Source organism: Crocodylus porosus, unplaced genomic scaffold (genome assembly GCF_001723895.1).
Source record: "Crocodylus porosus isolate Cpor-Errol unplaced genomic scaffold, CroPor_comp1, whole genome shotgun sequence".
NCBI lineage: Eukaryota > Metazoa > Chordata > Crocodylia > Crocodylidae > Crocodylus > Crocodylus porosus.
In genome coordinates, this window is record NW_017728886.1 from 24,039,084 (window position 1) to 24,062,782 (window position 23,699).

At 39.4% G+C, this 23,699-nt stretch overlaps 1 protein-coding gene across 1 annotated transcript in view; it reads left to right on the forward strand.

The window, feature by feature from the left end:
* PARD3 (par-3 family cell polarity regulator) overlaps positions 1 to 23,699 on the forward strand; it is a 737,069-nt gene that overhangs the window by 695,950 nt on the left and 17,420 nt on the right. The window contains exon 24 of the mRNA XM_019528913.1: positions 21,495 to 21,615. Within this exon, the coding sequence (XP_019384458.1) occupies positions 21,495 to 21,615 (121 nt within the window). The remainder of the gene's footprint in view (positions 1 to 21,494; positions 21,616 to 23,699) is intronic.

Consider the following 23,699-nt stretch of genomic DNA (forward strand, 5'->3'; position numbering starts at 1 on the left):
ATACCACTAAAACCTTTGCATCTTCCCACATCACATACTCCAAAAATATTTTAGAATGCTCTTTAGAGGTTTAATGTTTTTCCTTGTATTCATTTATTAAGCCTTCCAACAGGAAATCAAGATAACTTCAATTACCAGTACTGTACATTTCCAGGTCTAGCTTCCTTCAAAACTACCAGGGCTATGACCAAAAAAATCGTGTACTAGTAGCCAAGATTCCCAGCTCTTCATTTTCTAGCCCTCTTGATTTGTGAAATACCTGAACTTTTAAATTTTCCTGAATCAAAAACTAGAAGTTATTAGTTCTGCACTTAGGCTATGTACACCTTCATGAAGGGAAAGAGGAGAGAGAACATATTTATGCATGGTTGTTTTATTAAAAACAGCTATTTGAAAGGCATTCCAGTTAGTAGAGATTAGGGAGTGAAAAATAAATGCAGTTTTTTTGCATAAGATCATAGTTTACAGTTACAGAAATAAAAATTTATCATGACTGCTTATCTGATATATAGGCAGACAAGGATCTTTGTGTGAATCTAATATCTTTTCTTAGACCAACTTAAATAGTTGGGGGAAAAAAATTTGGCAAGCTTTCAGGTTTAAAAACCCTTCGTCAGGCTGAAGAAGTCTTTGCAGTTGGTGTGTGCTCTTCCTGGATGGAATGAATAGTAAAGAAGCCAGAGGCTGGGCTGGTATGCATACAAGACAGGTAGTCAGTGAAAATGTAGATTGAGGCATCAATGGGTGAATCTATCAGCATGCACATTCTAGTATTTTTAAAGGGTAGGAAACTAGGGAGGCCTCAACACTAATGCAGACATCAAGCAGCTCTTAGGCTAGGGACAGAAGTTACATATAAACCAGTTCAAGTGATCAGAAACTGGTTTAAACCTGTAACAGAACAGAAGTTCAGTGTACATAAACCAGTTTCAAAATGGCTGAAACTGGTTTAAGATGAACCTGGTTGCATGTAGCAGACTTAACTGATTTAGGACAAACAAGTTTATGAAACTTCTCTTCCAGACCCCTTCCTGGTTCAAGTTAAATCAGAGTCCCCCAGCATCCCAGCATGCTTTCTAGCCCTGGACTGGGCTGTGCTGTCTGCTCCAGAGAGCAAGGCTGGCCCTGTCCCTCTGCTCCCTAGCTGGAGCAGTGAGGGCTGGCTCACTGGCCCTGCCAGGCAAACCCTGCCTGGGGTCTGGGTCCAGGGAAGGAGGTTAAATTCGCTTACCCCCAAGTACAGAGCAGCCCTGTCCTGCTGGCTTACTTAGTGCTGGCTGTGACTGTAGACCAGAAATCTCAGAGACACCTGGAAGCAGGAAGAGGAAGTAATGAGCAACCCTACAGAGGCCTGCTGCTGTGATTATGGACTGCAAGTCCCAGAGACCTCGAGGGCAGCAGGAAGATGAAGCAAGCACACAGCCCATGCTGGCTATGTGCCAGAGAGGCATGCTATAGCATCCCCCAGCTTCTGGCTTGAGCCACTGCAGGCATATGGCTGCATTTCCTGATTCACAAGTGAATGTCAGTTCATTTGCTTATTGCTTCAATCTTTGCAGCTCTAACTGCAAAGACTGAATCAATTCAGCCTCAGGCTTTCTGGCTGTTGGTACTTAACCTTAGAGATCCTAGCTGACCAATGTAAAGAACAGAAAACCAACAAAATCCTCCAACCCTACCCTAATATACAGTGTATCATCACAACAGTATAATACATAATTTCTTTACAGCAATGCCAATTGCTAAAACAAATAGAAACCAGTTGCAAATACCTCAGGAGTTCAAAGCATAGGTTGACAAAGTATGGCTGACAGTAGCATCAGGATTTCTACTACAAAATCTGTGGCACATCTCACCTTTATCTACTTTCCCTTTTTGCATGGATGTCCCCTTTCCTGCCCCAGTCCTATTGTTAAAGGATCTATGAATATCCCTTTGACAAGAAGCTTTTTGTGTTCTAAGAATCAGCAGTCCAGTTCTATAAAGATAAGTACAACTTACCTCAAAATCAGTGTATTTGCCCATTTCAAGTAAATGACAGATAAGTAGTACATAACCTATTGTTACATTTTTAAAAAAAAATTATGCTGCATGGATAATGGGAAGGAGATTCAGAGAAACACTACTGTTTTAAAGACACACACTTACCAAAACTGAAAAATCTGTCCTTTCTAAAGGCCTAAATTTCTGTCCACAAAAATACCTTTATAAAATAGTTCAATGTGGAGAACTAGAAGAATTCTTCCAACGCCTCTGCCTCAAGGAATATTTCCATGACCAAACTGAACCCACTCCCAACAACAACTCATGGTCTGGTAACATTCAGGAAAAGATCAATGCCAAAAAGCCCCAAAAACCATCAGATTGGACACCACAGTGGACGAAACCCTACCCTCAACCACTACATTAGCTCCTTCAGGGAAAGAATGAACAGTGAAATAATTAGCAACACACGCCACCATAATAACCTCTCTCTACCAGAGAAAAAGGCCATAGAATCTCTAAGATCTAACTACCAAATAGTAATAAAACCAGTAGATAAAGGAGGAGCCATAGCCATCCTAAACCGTGAAGACTACATAAAGGAAGCCAAAAAACAGCTCTCTGACACCACCTTCTACAAAGAACTACAAGAAGATCCTACTCCCCTTTTCACAAGAAACACAACAATACCATCAAATCATTTCCAGCAAGACTACAAGAAAAACTGCAGACCTTGATCCCCCCACTACCTAACCCAGGGACTTTTTACATGCTCCCTAAAATCCACAAACAAGGGAACCCAGGCAGACCGATCATATCCAACCATGGGCCCCTAACTGAGGAAATATCAGGTTTCGTTGAATCAATCCTAAAACTGCTCATCACCTGCAGAGCAAGTTTTGTACAAGACACTACAGACTTTTTACAGAAACTTAAACACATAAACCACCTTCCCAGCAACACCCTACTAGCCACCATGGACGTTACCAGCCTATATACCAACATCCCACATCAGGACAGCATCCAAGCCTGCCTTTCATATCTACAGGAACAAGATTACAACTCCAAAGACAGACCCAAAGCTATTACTGACCTTAAAGACTTCATCCTCACACACAACAATTTCACTTTTAATAATCAACACTTCGTCCAGATGATGGGAACAGCTATGGGCACCAAAATGGCCCCACAGTATGCCAACTTTTTTATGAGCCACCTGGAAGAAGACTTCCTCAAGAACTGCACCATCAAAACCTTCTTATACTTAAGATATATATCGATGATTGAGTTCTATCAGAAATTCAACAATCACCATCCCTCCATCCAACTTTCTCTACTCCAGCACCAACATCTCCTTTTTAGACACAGTGATCAGTATCCAGAATGATGAAATACAGACCACATTATACAAAAAACCCACAGACCAACATACATATCTGCACAGAACCAGCAATCACCCTAAACACACCAAAAAGGCTGTGATATACAGCCAAGCCTTTAGATGCCACTGAATTTGCCACCTCACCAATCTTAACATGGCTTTAACCCAACAAGGACACTGCTCTAAAGAGAGAGATTGCACATTTGAAAGAGCCACCCAGATACCATGTAAAGAATTGCTGCAGTACAAAAGAAAAATCCCCATGAATCACACACCGCTGGTTATGACATCACACCTCCCTTGAACCCATATGGAAAATCCTCAAACAACTGCAACCCATGCTAGAAAGAGACCCTATTCTTAAAGAGATCTTCCCAGCACCACCCATCCTATCCTTCAAATAAGCATCAAACCTCACTAACCTCATCACCAGAAGCAACCTTCTTCAGGCCCAGAACACACTGAATGGGTCCAGACCATGCCATGACAAGAAATGCAAAACCTGCCAACACATCTCCGCCACCCCCACAATTACCGCACCCCACAACAGAGCCATCCGCATTCCTGGATCTTACAGCTGCACCTCCAGAAATGTAATGTATCTCATCTAATACACCAAACATCCTGATGGAAAATATGAAGGACAGACCAAACAACAGCTGCGCACCAGAATGACTACACTTTGTAAATCTATCAAAGATAGGAATACCCAATTACCTGGGGGGGCACATTTCTCACAAGAAAACCACTCTCTCTCCAGCCTCTCAGTTCTAATCCTTGCCTGACATCTGACTCTCCAGGTACCTCTCCACTATTCAACTGGTACACTCATCCCCCTTCTCTTCTCCCCCCGCCCCACCTGTCGCTCACCTACTGACTCCTCAGTGTATATCTTCACTGGCTGCAGGTCTCACAGGCAGACCAGACCAGCCTCTGGCTTCTTTACTATTCATGCTATCCAGGAAGAGCACACAGCAACTGCAGGGACTTCCTCAGCCTGATGAAGGGTTTTTAAACCCGAATGCTTGCCAAAAACTTCTTTACAACAATTTAAGTTGGTCTAATAAAAGATATCAGATTCACCCAAAAAACCTTGCCTTCCTATGTACTTAGACCAACACAGCTACAACCTACACTCCTGTACCTGATGATATATAGATTTATATACTTGACTGTTTGCTTCTTGGGTATTTTAACCAATTCAATGCCCAAATTAAATTTGTTCTGTTACTTTCTAGTGTAACCATTATCATCTGTGAAGCTTTTAAAGAGATATAAGAATAACTGAGAGCATGTGTCCTTCTATCAATTGAAAAGCGAAGGCTTTTTTAGTGTAGAAGTATGTAATTACAAAGCTTAACATTTTTCACAGAGCAGAATGGGAAAATTTCACAGGAATGTAAATATATATATTTATATTAAATAAGAACACATATAGGATTGCAATTTTGTTTTTAAGAATATATTGCACTACAAAATAAACACACTCCATCTTACACATGCTTGCATATTGCTATATGCTACTCATTACACTTAGAGAGTCTGTTTGTCAGAAAGCTCTAATTACTTTATGTGTGAGAATGTTAAGCTGCAATAAATTGATATACACAGCTGTTCCATTACTGCAGAACAAGTTTTATCTCCTATTGATGTTTCTTTTTAGTGTCAATTCAGACCAAAATTTACACTCAAGTAGATGAACCTTAACATTTCATAATTAGTTCAATGACACTTGTGGTAATAGAGGGTACACACTGTACATCCCTTAAATATATCGACGAAGAAAAGTTTTGATGTCTGTTAATTGTTTCTTGAAAGCTTAATTCTGATTAAAAGCAGCTTTAATTGGAAAGAAAAAGAAATTATGACCTTTAAAATATATACTGCAAATAGCATGTCTGCATTTGGTATGAGTTGCACTAGAAGGGAAAAGACTAAAAGCCTTCTTTAAGACTAAAAAAAGCATTGTGGTTCTGGATGGAGTCACATTTAGGTTAATGGAACAGAAGCTTAGACTGCTCTGGACTTTGATTAATATTTAATTAATCTTCAGTAGAAGACTCTGATTTTGAATTAAACTGGGTACTAATAAAAGAGCCAATTCACCAAAGAGTTCACATAAGTTTGACCTGCCATTATGAGAATTTAAATTAAAATGGCCCAAGTTTTGTTTTCTGCTTATTTTATACCTGCTGTACATCTAGTGCAAGTAATTTGCTAGGAATGATAGAGCTGGGAAAAATGTGACCTGAATTGGGCAGTAGTAATCGAGCCATAGCTATAATATAAGACATGCCATTTGGTTCATTTAAAATAAATAGCATGAGCTACTGAGTTGTATTGTTCTCCCTGCACATGCATTTAACAGCCAGTAGCAAAGTGAGGAATTACCTTTATGCATCGGGGAACGGTACAGTATAGCCATGTACTTGTTACCAGATAAATAAGAGTTTTATCTAGGATAAGCTGACAAGGGACTAAGGATATACAGTGGCCTTGTCTAGTCTGCAAACTTACTATGCCTGGTAGTGGCACCTTCTGGTATGCTACAGAGCCATGTGTGCATTACCTCCCAGATCAGAGGCAATGCAGCCAGATCCACATGGCATCAAGGGTGAGCTAATTAGTACAACTATGTTCAGTTGATTCTTGGGCTGTGCAGTCTTTGCTACACTGCTTCTAGGGGGGTAATGTGGGTAGAGCCTATTTTGTAGGCTCACAGCATATTTCGACGGGACTACTACTGGGCAGAGCAAGTTCGTAGCCTAAAGTAGAAACATGAAGGAAGGTTGCTTTTATTTTATTTGTGTGTATTGCCTAAAATGAAAATGTATACAGTTGTTTAATTTTGTAGCTTAGACATGGTTTACTAGATAGTTGGTGGGACAAATTCAAGTTCTGACATCAAAACCGAGTGTTGCCACATACACAACGGCCTGTGGCAAAATACATTTTTTATCATTGGTGTGAAGTAACTGCCTTTCTGACTAAAAGGATTGCTACCTGACAGCTTTACGTGTAGACACTTGTGTGCTTTCTGCTGGCTGCTGTGGCTCCACCAACAGCTTTTGCTGCCCTAGGATGCACAGCTGATAAAATGGAGCCAGATGCTCCAAATGGAGCTGCATGCACTCTAGGGGCTTGGCTGTGGTAGCTAGTTCCTTTCTAGAACTTTTTGCTGAAGAAGCCTACTAGTTTGGACAAAACCTTAGCAATTAAGGATCTTTAGTTCCCTTCTACTTCCATTTCAAAAGAGAAACTGTGCTCACAGAAAAGGATATCTTACACTGTTGCATGTTACCGTCATCTCTTCCCCAACCCATGGATGTATGCTCAAGTGGGTACCATTACATTACGCTCTTGTGGACATGGAAAGGGTGATGATGGGAGAGTTGGCCTCTGGATTATTTCAAGGCAACAGAATAATTAATAGAAACCAAAGCTGTAACACATCATTCTGTTCTTTTGTCCATCCTTTTATCCATTTGGTTGTACGCATTGGAAATATGAATCTTGGAAAGGTTCAACTTTACTGGGCTGGTTACATCATCTGGATGTCTCGACTCCAGACTCCCGAAGCAAGCTTTATTCTCCCAGCTCAGTCTAGGCATACACTCAAAAGGAGGGCAGAGAAACAAGGTCTGGAACAGTCTGCCATTGGAGGTGTTTCAAGCACCTACATTGAACACCTTCAAGAGTAAATTGGATGCTTATCTTGCTGGGATCCTATGACCCCCAACTGACTTCCTGCCCTTTGGGCAGGGGGCTGGACTCGATGATCTCCCGAGGTCCCTTCCAGCCCTGATGTCTATGAAATCTATGAAAGTGCTTCAAGGATGTCCTCAAGGTTAACTTGAAAAAAAATGTAACACTAACATCAGCTCATGGGAGGCTGTATCCCAGGACTGCCCCAAATGGAGGAAGAGCCTGATGCAAGGATCTCAGTACTTTGAAATCTTTTGATGACAAAAGGAGAGAGAAAAACAAGAGCAGCAAAAACAGCATGTCTTAGATTGAATTAAGAATCCAGAGCCACCTACCATGCATGGAAACATGTGCCTGAGTTGAAACAGTCTGTCAATCCTGGATTGGCCTCTTCAGCCATCTTCAGACCCACAGATAAGACAGTCATGCAAGACAGTCATCATACTTCACTCGCTCTCCCTTTCCTGCACAGGCAAAAGCTAGTTTTAACCCAAGAGCTGAAACTGGTTGTTGGCAAAGATTGGACTCAATGAATCTCCACTGGAGCTAGGATTTTGAAAAGAGCCATAAACAGTTTGTAGGGCTATGAAATAGGAAAAGAGAGACTAGGAGTAGGTAACAGAGCAAAACTGCTGAATAGAGGATAGCTTTATTAATGAAACATCAAACCATCAAAACAGGAGAGAGGGTTGTTATTGTCTGTGAAGATCATTTAGTAAGAATCATGTAGATTATAATGAGTCATGGAGTCAATTAACTTCATTAACACTGCCTGAATAGAAATGCAACTGCTGCTGCTGCTTTTGCTGCTGCTGGGTGGAGCAAGAATCAAAATGGAGTGGGACCACACCACTGTACCCCTCTCTCGGTCCCACTGGAAAAGGAGGAAAAAGAAGCAGCAGCTATCTTATAGTATCTCCATGCAGAAAATCTATCCCTCTGCTTAACAGAAGCAGCTGACTGCTGAAGCTCCAAATGGCCATGCTGTAAATATGAGTCAAGTAAAGAGGGGTCAAGTAAAAACTGTTAGTTTTGGTGCACCTATGCCAGAATAGCTCTCTTTAATTTTGTATTTATAGTGGTGGAAAATGTAAACTTGTTTTTCTTAGGTCCAACCTGATAGAAACTCTGCTAGTATAAGCTGCCATAGCTCCACTGGATTCAGTAAATCTAAGTATATTTACACAAATGGGGGGTACCTGATCCAGTGTTATGTTTTAGACCAGTGGTGCCTGACTTATCTGTCCATGTGAGCTGGATGAGTGGCGTGGAGCCAGTCTATGCTAGATGAATGGCACAGAGCCAGTCCACAGGCAGACTGGCCTGTGGGGCTCTTTACAGGTCCAGAAACTTGGTGGCAGGAGGAGTGGTGGTGGTAGTGTTCATCACCATGGTTCCAAGAGCTACAACAATTAATGCTGCTACCACCACCACCCTGCAGGCCTAATTGTAGTCACTGCTGTTTCAGACCATTGTTTATGCTGCTCGTGCTACTCTTCATTTAGCATAACATATGAATCAGAAATTCATCCTTTTAATATTCTTCAAAAATAATTTCTAATCTGTATATCTGGCAATGTGAAGTCATCATTTATGCTATTCAAAAAAGCCTTTCTGGTTAGCGTGCAATGAAGCATGAAGCATGCAGTTTAGACATTGCAAAAACAACAGGTGGTTTTGATTTGCAACAGTGTTTTTGATGTTGGGCCTCTTGCCTGAAGTTTCTGAAAAGGAATTAAAATTTCTAATATGTATTACCAAACTCTACAAACAAAAAACTTTTTCATTCTCTTAGGGATGGATGCTATGACAGTTAGCATAAAATGAGGATTTGTACCATACAACTAAACCTTCTATTATATTTTGAAATATTTATCAAATGCAGGTTTTGACAGCAACTACAACAACAACAATGCTATGTGGAAGGTTTAAAACTTTCTTTTAGTAGGTCTACTATTTGACTTAATCTCTTTAATGGGTTGAAAATTCTCCTAACAAGGCATGTCAAAATAAAACAGTATCATACAAACCCAATTTAAGTAACATTATGATGACAAAATGGAATGATATGAGTGTGGATATATTTTTAACATGATGTCAAAATAAAATGTCATCCAAAATCCCTGGAGATACCATTATGTCGTCAAAATAAAACATCAGGAAGAGACTATCAGAAAGCCAACATGAAACCTGTATCAATGAGAGGTTATATTTTTTTTTTAGCGCCAGCATTATATTAAGGGTACCTGACATACTTGGTAACATTTTTATAATTGTTTTACTTCTTTCTGGTCATAGTAAAAAAAAAAAAAAAAAAAATGCTACTGAGAAATTCCTGCACTGTAATGGCATTTGTAACTATCATGTTAAAGTTGAAAAGCAAATGAACAAAACAAAAGAACCACAATACCTGTTGTGTTGCTATATTTGGCTTACAGTATATGTAGCTGTACTATATTTAGTCTCCTATACAGGTGAACCATATGACATGGTATACATTTCTGTAGAGAACCACTTAAAGGGTAATAATTTAAGTAAATGAATCCTTTTCTCTTACACAGCATTTACACTGGTTCTCAAAGCTGTTGTCTCTTTTATAGTCAAGCAGACTGAAGCATAGAGAGGTTAAGTGACTTGGCCAGGAGTGACAGGCAGACACTAACCTTGACTCCTACTTCAGCTTTCTGCTTAATGATCAAACTGCTAATGCTGCCACTCTCATCTGGTAGCATTTTCTACCAGGCACCATGATGAAACCTCAGGCTTTCTGTCTCCTTTTGGAAAGGGACTCTGAATTCAATAAACAATTTAAAGTTAAGGACAGAAATTACACACAAACTGTTCTAAGTATAATTTCTTACAGATTTGAACCACTGTTCGGAGACCAGTTCAAATCTGTAACGCAAGAGAAGTTCAGTACACATAAACCACTTTCAAAATAAGCAAAACTTGTTTGAGATAAACCTCAATGGGTGTAGTACAAGATATAACTGATTTAGGTCAATTCGGTTTATTGAAGTTCTGTCCCCAATCCCCTCCAGATTCAAGTTAACTCATAGTCCCCCAGCATCCCAGGATAATTTGCATCTCCCCTGCAAACCCTCCCGCCCTGGCTAGCCTTGTCCTAAGCTGTGTGCTCCAGGCCTGGACCACTGCAGGCATGTGACTGCATTTCTGGAATCAAAAGAAATTGTCTGTTCACTTGCTTATTGATTCAATCTGCACAGCTTAGACTAACCTATGAAGACTGAATTGATTCAGCCTTGGGATTTTGGATTGTCTGTACTTAACCTATATTTCCCGTATCTTTCTCCAGACCAAACATCTTGTTGCCAGCATAATTTCAGCTACTAAGACTTAGGATAGCTCTGGATAAACGTCATTCCCACAGCAATCTTTGCAGTGAGGGAAACAGACATGCAGGGGGCTGAAGCCAGTATCAAGTTTTGTTAGAAAGGCAAAGGAAAGTACTGTATGTAGGATGGGAAAAATGGCTTATCATTGTTCCTAGTCCAAGTTTCTTACACATGTTAAAATCACTGGTTCTCATATAGGCTGTATAGATGTTTAGGGTTTTGAAGTTACAGAAGCCGTTTTCAAATATATTTTTTAAAAAGTTCAATAAATTTTGGATATTTAAAGTGGAAGTGTTCTTGTCAGTCTGATCTCAGAATTGATTTCCATTAGAAGGTATCGTCTCTAGAGAAACTTTAATGACAGTTTTTAGTTTTCAGTTGTGAAAGACAGATGTGGTTACAGTTAAGGATACAACATGGTAATAGCAACCTATTTTCATAAATACATCAGAGCCATAAAATGTTTTAGCAAAACATAATTGCATTTTGGTAAATTATTTTTAAAAAGTTTTTTTTTTAATCCCCAAATGCAAATAATATTTATTTAATTAAAAACCGTAATTAGATTTTCTGCTAATCAATGTATAAATCTTACAGACCTGCTTCATAAGGCAGCAACAAGCACATGAAATTAATTTAGGAACCAATTCGAGCAACTACCCTTAGCTTTGATTTCCAGTTCTTTCTGATCAAGTCAAGTAGGTATTACAATTCTTGTGAGAGAATTGGTGAAAATTGCAAACCAGGGTAACTTTTAGAGGTGACCCACTACAAAATCTTAGATCCACTGTCTCTGTACTTTAGGAATTTGAGTTCTGAGGATGAAGCTGAGTGTAAAAGATTCCTTTCTGCCATTGGCCTAAAACTGTTCCCAGTGAAGTCTGTGGATTTCAGTGCAAATGGAATCATGCCCTTTAATTGGGTTTGGCCCAGACCACTCCTGGAGCTGGAGCCAGATCTAAAATGTTCTTTTGTTTTGTTTGGTAAGAAACTGTTTGCTTTACACTGTTTGGAAATTAATCTACCCTTATGGAGAGAGAGAGAACAAGCATGAAGGTAAAATTGATGATAATATTAGTTTGGGATTTGAAGTGCAATAATCCCTATGTTGAATATTTTAATATTTATACTGTAATTTAATAATACATTGGTAGGGACTCTGGGAGCCCCAGTTATGACCATGCAAACTCTGTGATATGTCAGCCCTTTGAATGGTTCTGGTCTTTGAATGAAATTTACCTTGCTACTTTTCTTCACTATTTTACTACTTTACTAATGACCTATTCCTTGGTATTGTCACTTTATTGCTTTTCTTTCTTAAGTAAAGATTTCATTTTTTGTTAAAGCAAATGTGCATGATAGTTGAGAGAGAATTCTGGGGGGGTTTTCAGCATACAGCACCCAGATAGAATTTTTATGGATCATTTCTGTGGTTAGGAGAAAAAACAAACAATTGAAAAATGTTTTCCAAATCTCTAATATAATTTCTCCCAATTCGTTAAGCATGACCTAGATCCCCTCTTGACCTTTTTAAAGAAAATAAGCTTGTTGACACTGAAACAGAACTAAAGGACTCAGTTCTACTATGTAAATAGAAGGATTATTCTGCATGCACTAAAATTTCTTGTTGAAATTTGCTAGTGAGTTTAAAATCAAATGTGTAATCAAAATCATTTGTTCTGGAAACATTGTTTCTTTTTATATACCTAAGATCCAATCCTGAAAAGGCTTAGGCCAGTTTTGCACTTAAAAATTATTCTGATACAGCTATGTCAGCTAGCAGTGTGATTTTATATTTTTATATAGATAGATATATAATCTCGGTGGCAGCAGTCTCTCAAAGTCAAGGATAATGTCCGGCATACATAATCACTGCTAGCTGACATTATACTGCAGTAGTCATATTAGTATAAACAATAGTGTGGATGCAGGTGAACTAGTGGTTCGGTAGACGAGCACAGTAATGCTTGCATTTCCATTAGAAGGAAGTTGTCGGTTAATTCTGTTGGTATAATTACAGCAGCAAAACACTTCTGGTGGACACAAGGCTTTCCATACAACATCTTGTGAGGATTAATCATCTGTGTGCACTTACCTGTGTACATCTTGGAAGGGCTAGAGCTAATATCAGGAGTGTATTGCCTTCTAAGTTGATGCAGGAAAATATTTTCAAGATAACAGGCAGCCTCTGACCTGTACTCTAACATATACACTTATGCTTTACTTGGGGTCAAGAAGACTAAACTTTCCTCTGTCCCATCCACACATCACCCATATTTTTCTTTTAGTTTTCATTTTCTAAATCTTGCTCTGGGTGTATCTGTCTCTTACTTTTGATAAGCAATTAAACTGGTTCAGATGTGCTACATTTTCTTTCACAATGCAAATATATACATTTACTTGTTTTATTTTATCAGAAGAACAAAATGCTTCTGAATACAACAAATTTATCAGTAGTTTGTTCTTTGAAATTAGCTTGGATTCTTTATGAAAAAATGGATAGCTCTAAAGTAAGGGCTTAAACTTCCAAAGAGCTGGGAGTGGAGTATCTATTTTCAGATGTAAGGCCCTTAAAATATTTGTTCATCATTTTAGTGGAAAAATTCCCCTGAAAAGTAGAACTAAATTTCTGCCTTTCTCATGTGAGCTCTGAAAACCTAATAAGGAAGAGTGATGGTAGCAATAAAAGGGGTCTTGGGTACATTCCTCAGATTTCACTGATTGTAAAATGCTGGCCCTGCTGCAAAATGACCACATAGGAATGTGAAGTGAAATCTAGTCTTGAGAGTTGGAAGCGTCTGCTGTCATGGAGTGACTCTCCCTAGCTGCCATAAATTACCCGGAGGACTAGAGCTATTGCATCAAAAGTGAGTGCAGTATTAACAGCTTTTAAGACCACCTTTTTAACCTGGAGAATAGAGCTGTATGTTTTTAATTTGTTACCATTTACTACATTGAAATTGGTGTGAAATGGACAACAAATCACAGTGTCAAAATCTGGAAATGAATTTTTATCAGATGAAGGAAGTGAGGTCCCATTGGGATTTGCATAACGTTTTCTCATAATATTTTTCATATTAGAGATGGTGACGAACACTATGAAAGTGAACTGGAAATGACATAAAACTTCTTAAGTAGCTGATTACGCTCTCTCACACATGCACACACCCACACCCTTAGGTTTTAAAGCCCTGTTTTGCTGGAAATTAACATGCCATTGTATGTGTGACCCAGGTAAAATGTGAGGAGATCATACTTGTCATATTAAGCTGATCCTCGAGTTCTAGCTGTATTAAAAAAAAAGAATCCAGACTTTAAAGAAGGTATCTTTCTCTGTATTCTTTTTGCAAATATGAAATAGCAGAGAGAGGGGTTTTATAATCTCATCTAGGGTAGAAATAAGCTAAGATTGAAAGAGATATGTAAAAAGGAAATTCATAAAGGATTCACTCTTCAGCACGCAAGAAGCTGTCCTTGTTAGTTTCTAACTTTGCATGGATAATTAATTTGAGCAACACATTCGGTTTCTTACAACTGGAAGAGAAATTGAATTCAGGTGTTTGGTGAACATATGTGAGATTTACTGTGAATTTATGACCTGTGGTTTGAGTGTAAAACCCCAAGATACTAGCTGATAAAACTTAATGAAGCTTGTGCAGAAGAGCTATTTTTATTTGCAGTTTAGTAATTGATACATTTTCTTATTTAAGACCCTCCCCCCAGCCCCATTCCTCATAAATTCTTTGGAGCTTTAGGAAAACAGGAGCAGTAAAAAAAAAAATCTGCTTTTCTAAGTTCCTGTCTATGTTCCATATGTGGCTGTGGAGATTTCAGCTAGTTTGAGAGAGTCATCTGACCATGTGACAATAAATACGTTTGAGCTGTGACCATCCAGCAATGCTTTTATACAACTCAATCTGATGTTAGCTATATTTACATATCTACATATGTGCTATCTATGTTTGCACTGGTGCATTTTGAGAAAATGCACATACATTTCATAGAACCTCAGGCGGGGACACAATAGGCAAGAGACTCGCACAAAGGAGCACCTGCAATATATGGAGTATTGCATTCTGAATGTCCTGCTATATATAGTGTAATGCAAACTGATTTGCAACCACACTACAGAAAAATGTGCATACTGAAGAAGTGATTGGAAGATGTAGTCTAAGATGTAGCCATGTTAGTCTAAAGTCAAATAGAAGGAAAGCTAGATTATAAGGAGGCAGCCATATGCTTCACTAAGTTGCTGGCATGAGAGACACTAACTGCCTTGCTTACTAATCAGTTATTAACCATTAACCATTTGAGTTAAGTTAAGACAGTCAAAAACCATGAAGCAGAATTGATTCAATCTACTCAGCTTCCTCTAAGTTGTGCAGGTTGAACCAATAATCAACTGAATTGAAGTTCAGTTTTCAATTGGGAAAGGCAAGGGGAGGCCTGCACTCACCCAGGCCAGTAGGCACAGGGTGCTAGAGCACTTCTCTCGGCCTGCTGGCTATTGTCAGCCCAGCCAAGTGGGGCCATCTCTGATTGGCTCCCCAATACATGCCCCCAGCACCCTGCTGTCCCCACACAGGGGGCTGGAGAACCCCCTGTCCAGGTGCTGGCCCACCTTGGGGGAGCCTCCCCTCAGGGGGCTCCCCCCAGCCTGGGTTCCTCAGCCCAGGTAGCTCTGGGAAGCTGAGGGGGATCCCCCCCCACTCCCTTCCCAGCCGCTGACTGATTCAGCCACTGCCACGGGAGGGCAGGAGAAGAAGTCCTATTCTTGGGGACACCAGGGAACCCCCACCCTGGGGGGCTTCCTCCCACCCCAGTCTGGGGCAGCCCCAAGAAGCTAAGGGGAAATCTTCCCTTTCCCCAACCCCACAGTTGCTTCCCTCAGCCCTTTGAGTCTCACAGATAGCTTGGGGCAGCCTCAGGGAGCAAAGGGAAATTGTTTTGCTCCCCCACAACTGGTTTTGCCTCAGACTGGCAGCAGCTGAGGCAAAACTGGCTGCAGAGGGGCAGGAGAATTTTGTCTGCTCCCTGAGGCTGCCCCAGGGACAGTAGTGACTAAGGCAAATGACTGTGGGGTTGGGGAGGGGAAGAATTACTCTCAGCTCCTTCGGGTTGCCCCAGGCTGGGAGAACCTGGGCTGGGGGTGGGGGCTTCCTGGTGCCCCCATGCTGGGCTGCAGGGGCAGGCACCCAGCCTGGAGGACCACAATTCCCTCCCTCCTGTGGCAGCAACTGAAGCAATCGGCAGCTGGGGGAACAGGGGAAATTCCCCTGGATCTCCAGGGCTGTGCCCCCTGGCTAGGGGACCCCAGGGACTTTCCCTCCCCCATGTGCTCTGCAGACCCTGACTAGCGGGGTCTGAGCATCTGTTTCCCTTCCTCCCCCTTCCTGCCTGTGGGCTGATGGACACAGGCAGGAAGCAGGGTATGGAGCAGAGGGGCAGGGCATCCCTGCTCCACTGGATCAGAAAGCATAGCGCAGGGCTGCAAAGCATCCTGGGATGCCAGGGGACTGCGATTTAACTTGAACTGGGAAAGGATCTAGGACAGAAGTTCTATAAACCAGTTTGACCTAAATCAGCTAAGTCTGATCCTATATCCAACCAGGTTTATGTTAACCCAGTTTTGGCCATTTTGAAAATGGTTTATATGCGCTGAACTTCTGTTCTGTTACAGGTTTAAATCAGTTTCTGATTGTTTAAACTGGGTTATGCATAAATTATTTCCCTAGCCCTGCTGTTACGAAGTTCCTTAAAACTTGTAGAATAGTGAACAAGTTGGTTTGTTAGGACTTTACATGAAAGATGGGATGTTTCTCACAGCATTTTACTGTATGCCTACATTATTCTGCAGCAACCTGACAGGTTTTGCTCATCCTCCTGTGTGAGTGATCAGAGTCTGACAAACCCATCTGCTTCGAGTAAGCAGTGTTGGGAGAGAAAGCGCTCAAGTTCCATTAAATTTAGCAGAAGCTTTTCCAGTGGATTATCACTGCTCTACACTCTGAGCCTCTATTTCATCCTTCCCAAGCAATGAAGGGAAGTCCTATTTAATACATGGTGAGTTCTGAACTTTGGCAAGCTAGCACATTGCAGGCGAATGCATTGCTACAAGAGCGAGAGCACCATTAATAGTCAATGAGGTAATATTTAAAATTTACACGAACATCCATTGTTTCTGCTTGCTTCTACCTGTGGATACAGGGAGATTTTACCTTTCTATTTTTAAAATTACCTAAGGGAGTTATATGATGTGAGTATTCTGTCTAAAAAAAGGTATTTAATTTGTATAAGTGGGCAGTGTTTGCTTACTAGCCTACAGTGATTAAGACCCCATTTGTGTTTTATAGATGCTGTCCCTAGATCTCAGCAGCAGGTTCCATCATGATATTGTGGCTGTTCCAATCTGTGTCTAAAGATTTCAAGGTGCAGAGAACATTGTTTACTAACCTTTTGTCTATTCTAGCCATGCTGTTACTACCCAGTGATGTTCCTAGGACCCCTTTCCCATCTTTTTTCAAGCCAATATGTTTTTCCAAAGCTTTAGTCATTCCTGCTCAGTAGCTTGTTTGTATCTACTTTATCGCACTGAAAAATCTGTCCGTTTTGAAAGGATTACAACTCTGTACATCAATGCATGACATCACAGGGAGACATTGCTTAATGATCTGAGACTCTTATGGTCATTGCTGTGACTGCTTGTTACTGAAACTGTGTGACAGGTCTGGCCTGTCTGAGCATTGCTTACAGTTGCGTTTTTTTTCGTTCTTGCTGGTGGGTGTGTGTTTTAAGTAGCATTCATGAAATAGCTGATTGGTAAATGCACCATCTGTAGCTGGAATCAGTTATAGGCCAAATGCAAAGGTGGTGTAAGCAGGCCCAATTCCACCACAGACAATGGAACTGTGCCTGCTTGTACCAGGGCAGAGTTTGGCCCTAAAAGCTTTTCGTTTGATTTTCTTCAACAGCAGTCAGTAATTGGGGGGCCGGGGGGGATATAATTTGCCTTCACAAGAGCTAAGTTCACACCAGCACCTGATCCTGTGAACTGCGGGTTTCTTCTACAAGGTTGCAAGCATCCTCACTTGAAGTAAATAGGAGTTGGGTGAAAGGTTCGTAACAAAAGCGTACACTAGGCAAAAATTGGTTATAACAGAAAGCCGTGTCCCACTCCAGTGTTTCTGAAATATGTTGTTATGAGCCTAAAAGTCAACTTTCAAATAAACATTGGTTGGGTTTCAAGATAACTGTTTTCCTTCTGACCAGTAGTTTGGATGGTTTGGGGTGGTTTGGAGTGAGTTTACTTAAGATATTGTGTACGTTTGAAAGCAGAATTTTAATGCAAATATAGTGCATGTGAATGAGAAGTCCTGATTTCTTTATGAGCCTGCCCTGCTCTGAACCTGTACAAGCCCCCTTCAGCAAAGGGAAGGCTAAAGCAGCAAGGCATATCTGCAATTTGTCTCCAAAGTAAACTTTATGTTGCTAGGTCCTGTATCCAAATCAAATACTCATCATTACTGAACTTGAGCAGCTAAAATGAAAATGATATTGCTATAGTTTGCTAAAGAACTTTCCAGATTATTTATTATTCATTGAGTGTTGTAAGATTTACACATTTGGAGAACCAGGTAAAGGAAAACCTCAGCTTCGAGTTTTTATGTTTGTTTTGGATTTATTTTTCCAAAATTCCATTTCCTTCTGGAAAAAATGGGTGCTCAAGGGTGCTTTGAAGATGAAGAGGCTCTTCTGGCACCCTGGTTACTCTAGGCATCAAAAGAAAGCCCAAATTTGGGAGTAGGAAACAACTCTAGGATAAGCCAGCATTGATTATGAGGGTAAGGGGGGTGAAGATAGGCATCAAAAGAATCTAAAACATAATGGGAAGCCCTGATGAAGTTGTACAAGACTTTGAAGGCAAGAAGGAGAGAAGTTTAAATTTGATATGGTGGGCAAAGAGCAGACAATAGTGTGATTCAAATAAGTATGAGAGCACAGAGTTGAGAATTAAAATAACTGAAAGAAAGGAGAGAGAAGTAGAATGCACTATACCTTGAGTGCTCAATAAACTGGCCCTCTTAAAATTAGCTCAAATACATGCCCCAGATTTATTCTAATATTCCTCCCTTCTCAAAATGAGTTTCTGATAGAGCTTTTTTGAAAGAATATTGCCCATTTGATCTCATTTTATCTTTGTAACTGTTTGAATACAAAACATGTTGAGTATAGATAGTTCTTTGAGACTGAAGTGGGTTTATGTCATGTTTGGTAAACTATATTGTTTTCTTCTTTCTTTCCTTCTTCCTCTCTCCCTCTTTTCAATTTAGATTGTGTGCCTTGGTTTTTGAACTGTAGGCAGTTTATCTTTTCTGGCATTATAAAATCCATTAAAAACTTTTGAATACTTAAGTCAGCTTTGTCATTAAGAACAAGTTCCTTTTATTTAGAGTTGTGTGTAAAGATACTAATAAATCTTAGGGTCTTCCTTGGCTTTTGCCACAATGTCTCATCTTGGCGACAAAGTTTGTTAACCTCCTAAGCATTCTTAATAAAAATAATGTATAGTTTGATCTGTAGGGTATTCGACACTACAATAACCTGAGAATCCATTTCTGTAGCCAGGAAAATTCATCCGTTTCACTGAATCTATTGATGCTGTTTTGACTTGTTACACCTAGCACCTGAGCAGAAGATACTTTATGCTAGTGCTGCTCTTTTCCATTAAACAGTTGGCTCTTCACTGTCATGTCCCCTATCCTACTGTGCCCCCGTCATCTAATCCTTCAGCTTCTGCAGTAGCTGTCTTACTTTATTTCTTTTGAGTTTAGAATTAACCTTAACCCCTGATTGATGGGCCCCTCATATTCACTGATCATATTGATCAAAGGGTTCATCTCAATCTTTTTGCTAATCTCTATCACAACTAAATGCCAAGGTGCACAAACAGGTATTTTTATCTCTCTTAAATTCTCATAATTAAACGCATGTGAGTAGGTCCATATGTAGTTTCTATTACATATTTTACATACTTTGATTCCTTTGCATGGTTTACTTGTTACAGTGACAACATCTGGTTCTGAAAATCAAGAAACTGCTTTTAAAAACATGTTGTTGGTAAATAGGACTGTGCTTATTACAAAAGACAGAGTGCATGGGACCACCAGAGAGGGACCAAGATGGTGATTATATGGTGGCTGAACAAGGTTTTTCAACTAAGAATGAATTCACTGAAAACTGGAGTTTCACAGGGAGTGAAACTGGTCATGAAACTGTATTGAATGTGTGAACAGTTTTAGCCAATTTTACCCAGTGGGAAAATCTCAAGAGTCCACAGGCTTCATGCTCTTCCCAACCTTGGTATTAGAACTGGAGAAACTCCATATATGGGACTTCAGAATATCCTATCTTTTTCTATATGAGGGGTTGATTTGAGACTTACTGGGTGCAACTACACCTGCAATTTGCATGTAGCAATAAACTCCAGCAGCATTTATACATGCACCCAGGACTGCAGCACATTGAGCCAGGGCAGAGCAGCCCCATCTTACAGGCAACCTGGGGGCACCTGCTAGCCTAGGGCTGCTCCACCTTGGCTCAGCATGCTGCAGAGAGGCTGGCTGGGGCACAAGGATACTACAGTGTGGGGCTAACTGGCAGGCAACCCCTACACTGTAGCACCCTAGTGCCCTTGCCAGCTCTAGTCACCATCTACAAGTACATTTTGGTGCAGGTAACTACTCCACTGTAGGGTAGTACTTGTCCTGGACAGTACTATCTTACAGTGGAGTTAATCAACTTACTGTGCTCTAATACAGGTGCATGTGTAGATGGTGACACTTTACTGCAGAACTAATTAGTCAGCTCTGCAGTAAAAGGCACGTGTAGATGCACCCACTGGGTTTTTTCCATGTACAGTCTCAAAGTGTACACAACTGTGGAATTATCCTCCACTGTCTCCCTTCTGTGTTTCTCCTTAAAAAGTGTAATATCTGGATGTTCTTCACTCTTTTAAGTTAAAGCATGAAACAGAGGGCTTAGGAGGGGTGGAATAAGAGATAAAAAAAGAAGAAAAAGATGTTTTTGCTTAGTCTTGATGTAAATATTTTTTGTCAGGCTTTTTATAGTTCCTATGTTAAAATGTTTGAAATCATCCAGGAGTTGGTAGGGAGAGCTTGGAGCAGCCCAACTGGAAAAAAAATTGCAATGAGATTAATGACTGGCCCCTTTTTCTGTGCATCTCATGAAATTAGTGATACCTGTGCATATTTCATTATGGTTTCACAAAATTGTTTATGATGGAGAAAGGAATATCTAGCTGTGATAGACATGGAGCATTTATAATTATGAATAGATGGACACTCCACATTGTGATTTTTATGTAGCTAAAATTAAAACATTCAGTCTTCCGTAGAATACTGGCATTTACAGAATGTGAACCAGCTGCAAGCCTTTCTGATGTGAATGTGTTCTTGAATATATGGATTGCATTTTACATGCCAGTGAGCCTTTTAATGCTATTAGATTAGTTTAAAAGACTTGTTAAAAACAGAATTAAAGGATGACAGGGTCTCATTGATTGTGGAGAAATAATCAAATTGTCTATAGGCATGGTCTCTAAACAACATTAATGAATTTGATGCGAATGAAGATCTGACAGCAGAACACAAGATTAAATGTTTATTAAACATTAGAGGTTATTCTGACAGCATTCCTGATTTTTAAATTAAAATCTTGAATCTGAGCCTTGTGTAATATTATCCTTTTCCTACATTTCCATATGCTATTGCTTATGGTAAAGGCATTGGTACGGTGTAGTGAGTTTTTAGATTTTTTTTAATGGCTTTATTAGTCGTATTCTCACGCTGTTTGAAATTTCTGTTAGAAAACTACAAACAGCATTAATCAAAAGAACAAGTTGAAGAACATTTTATTTAATACTTGGAATACGTCTTTCAGTTCTTCTAAAGTAGTCTCACTTCACAATAAACTATTATTTTCCTGCCAGCCAGATTTCAGTGTTTATAATTCTGAACTATATTCATCATATCCCTCCTCCCTTCTTTAAGCAACAGATCAACTCCTAACAATCATGACCGGATACAGCGTCTGAGGCAAGAATTTCAGCAAGCAAAGCAAGATGAGGATGTAGAAGACCGGAGACGTACCTATAGTTTTGAACAACCATGGGTAAGTGATTAGCTTTGCCAGGCACTCAACACTTGTCCAACAATTTTTACTAGGTACAGCCACTTTAGCAGCAATTAGTTCTCCATTCTGCATGCAGCAAAATGACATGGATCTGTGTTCCTTCAGCCTTTTAACTTCTGACCTCTCTCTTGCCTCTTTTCATGGTCCATCATTGTGAATTTTATTTTATATTATGACTGTCCATTTGTCTGGTTTGTAAATGGTAGTATATGCTGCATGACAAAATATGGCTCAGTCAGTCTCAGGATAAAAATTGGCTTATACTTCAGAATTTGCTTGTAAGAGGGTTATTTAAACATTTTAATGACATTGTTATTCTTCTCTTTTTTTTAAGAAAAAACAAGTCAAAATGAAATTTTCATGAACTGTGTAGTGGATTGGACTAAAAAAAAATTATTAATAAATAGGAAAGATCATTTAACCGATGCCTGGAAATGCTGAGTTTGTATGAAGCAGTATAACTCAGTTTTTTGTGTTTTTTTGATTAAGAAAATGATAAATGTATTTTCGAGCTAAAAAAGCAGAGAGATATTTCCTAATTGATCATTTAAAGCCTGTTCATTCTGATTTAGGGATGTGATACAATTATGTAAATCTAAATGCTTACCTTGTTTAGCATAATTGAATCAATCAACATTGTTTTTGAATCAATTATGTTTTCTAAATTAGGCTTCTTTAAGCATTTTGGCAAATATTTTTATCTAGTTTATCAGCATCTAGAAGGCATTAGAATATTTCACAATTGTAAAAGTCTTGCACCTCAACTGTATTATTACTAGCAATAATATGTGCACTGAGGTGAAATGAGAGTACCCAAAGATAAAATTCATTGGTATCATAGGTAACACATAGAGGTGTATGTCATCTTTGTTTACCTGTCATGGTGAATATATAGTAGTTGACATGTATATACACCATTTAACCTTTGTGTTTTTGTCATCCTTAAATTGTGTCTATTTGAAGCGCTGGCATTTTTAACATGCATCACGGAAAGAAACAGATGTCAGGAATCGGGCGTTTCCTTCCCAGTTGTTATGAAACTTCTAACCTCCTCCAAAGTTGAATAAATAAAACACACATTTTATTTTTTTTCATTACCAGATGTTTTTTATTCAATGTGGCAAAGACAATTTGATACCTCATTTCTGTTGCACTATAAGACTTTTAGAGATAGCCGGAAAAGGGAGGTTAGGAATGGGAGGTCCTTTTCCATTATGTATACTTACTGCTGTTTAGTCTCCAAATGAGAGATTGAGAAGTGTTCTTGGGGAAAAAATGTCTATGAGAAAAACTTGCACTCTCAAAGACTTGGGAACTTAACTACTGAAGGTCATGGGCCAAATTGTTGTATATCTAAATGCCATAGCAACTTTAGACAGGCAACTTGGCTTGTATTATAGTTTCCTGTAATGAGCGAGTAGGGAATTATTTGGATGACAGGCTGATTACCTTAGGAATGGAATAATTTCCTAAATTGTGGGTCAGAACATTGACCTTTCCTTTTTCTCTCTTTCAAACAATTAGGATCTCTCTGTTTACTCCCCATTCTACTGATCATGCAAATGAGCTCAAAGTGACTGTAATTCAGCTTTTAATGTATTAATTTTAATTTTAATGGTTATTGTTGCTTTTGTAGGAGCCGCTCTGTTGTTATGCATGGTTTTTATTAGATATGTACTTTAAAATAAATTGGTCCAGTGTACTTTGGAATTATTTTTTTCCCTCATGTAATCTAACCTTGTAAGATCATGATACTTGGAAGGAAAAAGCAGTGATCTCATCCATTTCAACAGTTTACAATCATTTTAGTGTTAAGGAACCATAAACTCTTCTCTTAAATAGCATGTATAACACTAACATATATTAGTCTAGGATTATGGATGTTCAAGGCCACCCTCTCAAAATGCACCCAGAGGTATTATTAAATATCAGTGACACTCAAAAATGTGTAAGTAGTTTACTATACATATGCAGAAGGATACTTAGATGTATTCATCAATCTTATTTTCAATCTTCCCATCTGTAAGCTGTTGGCTATTAACCATAGCAATGAAGACAGCACC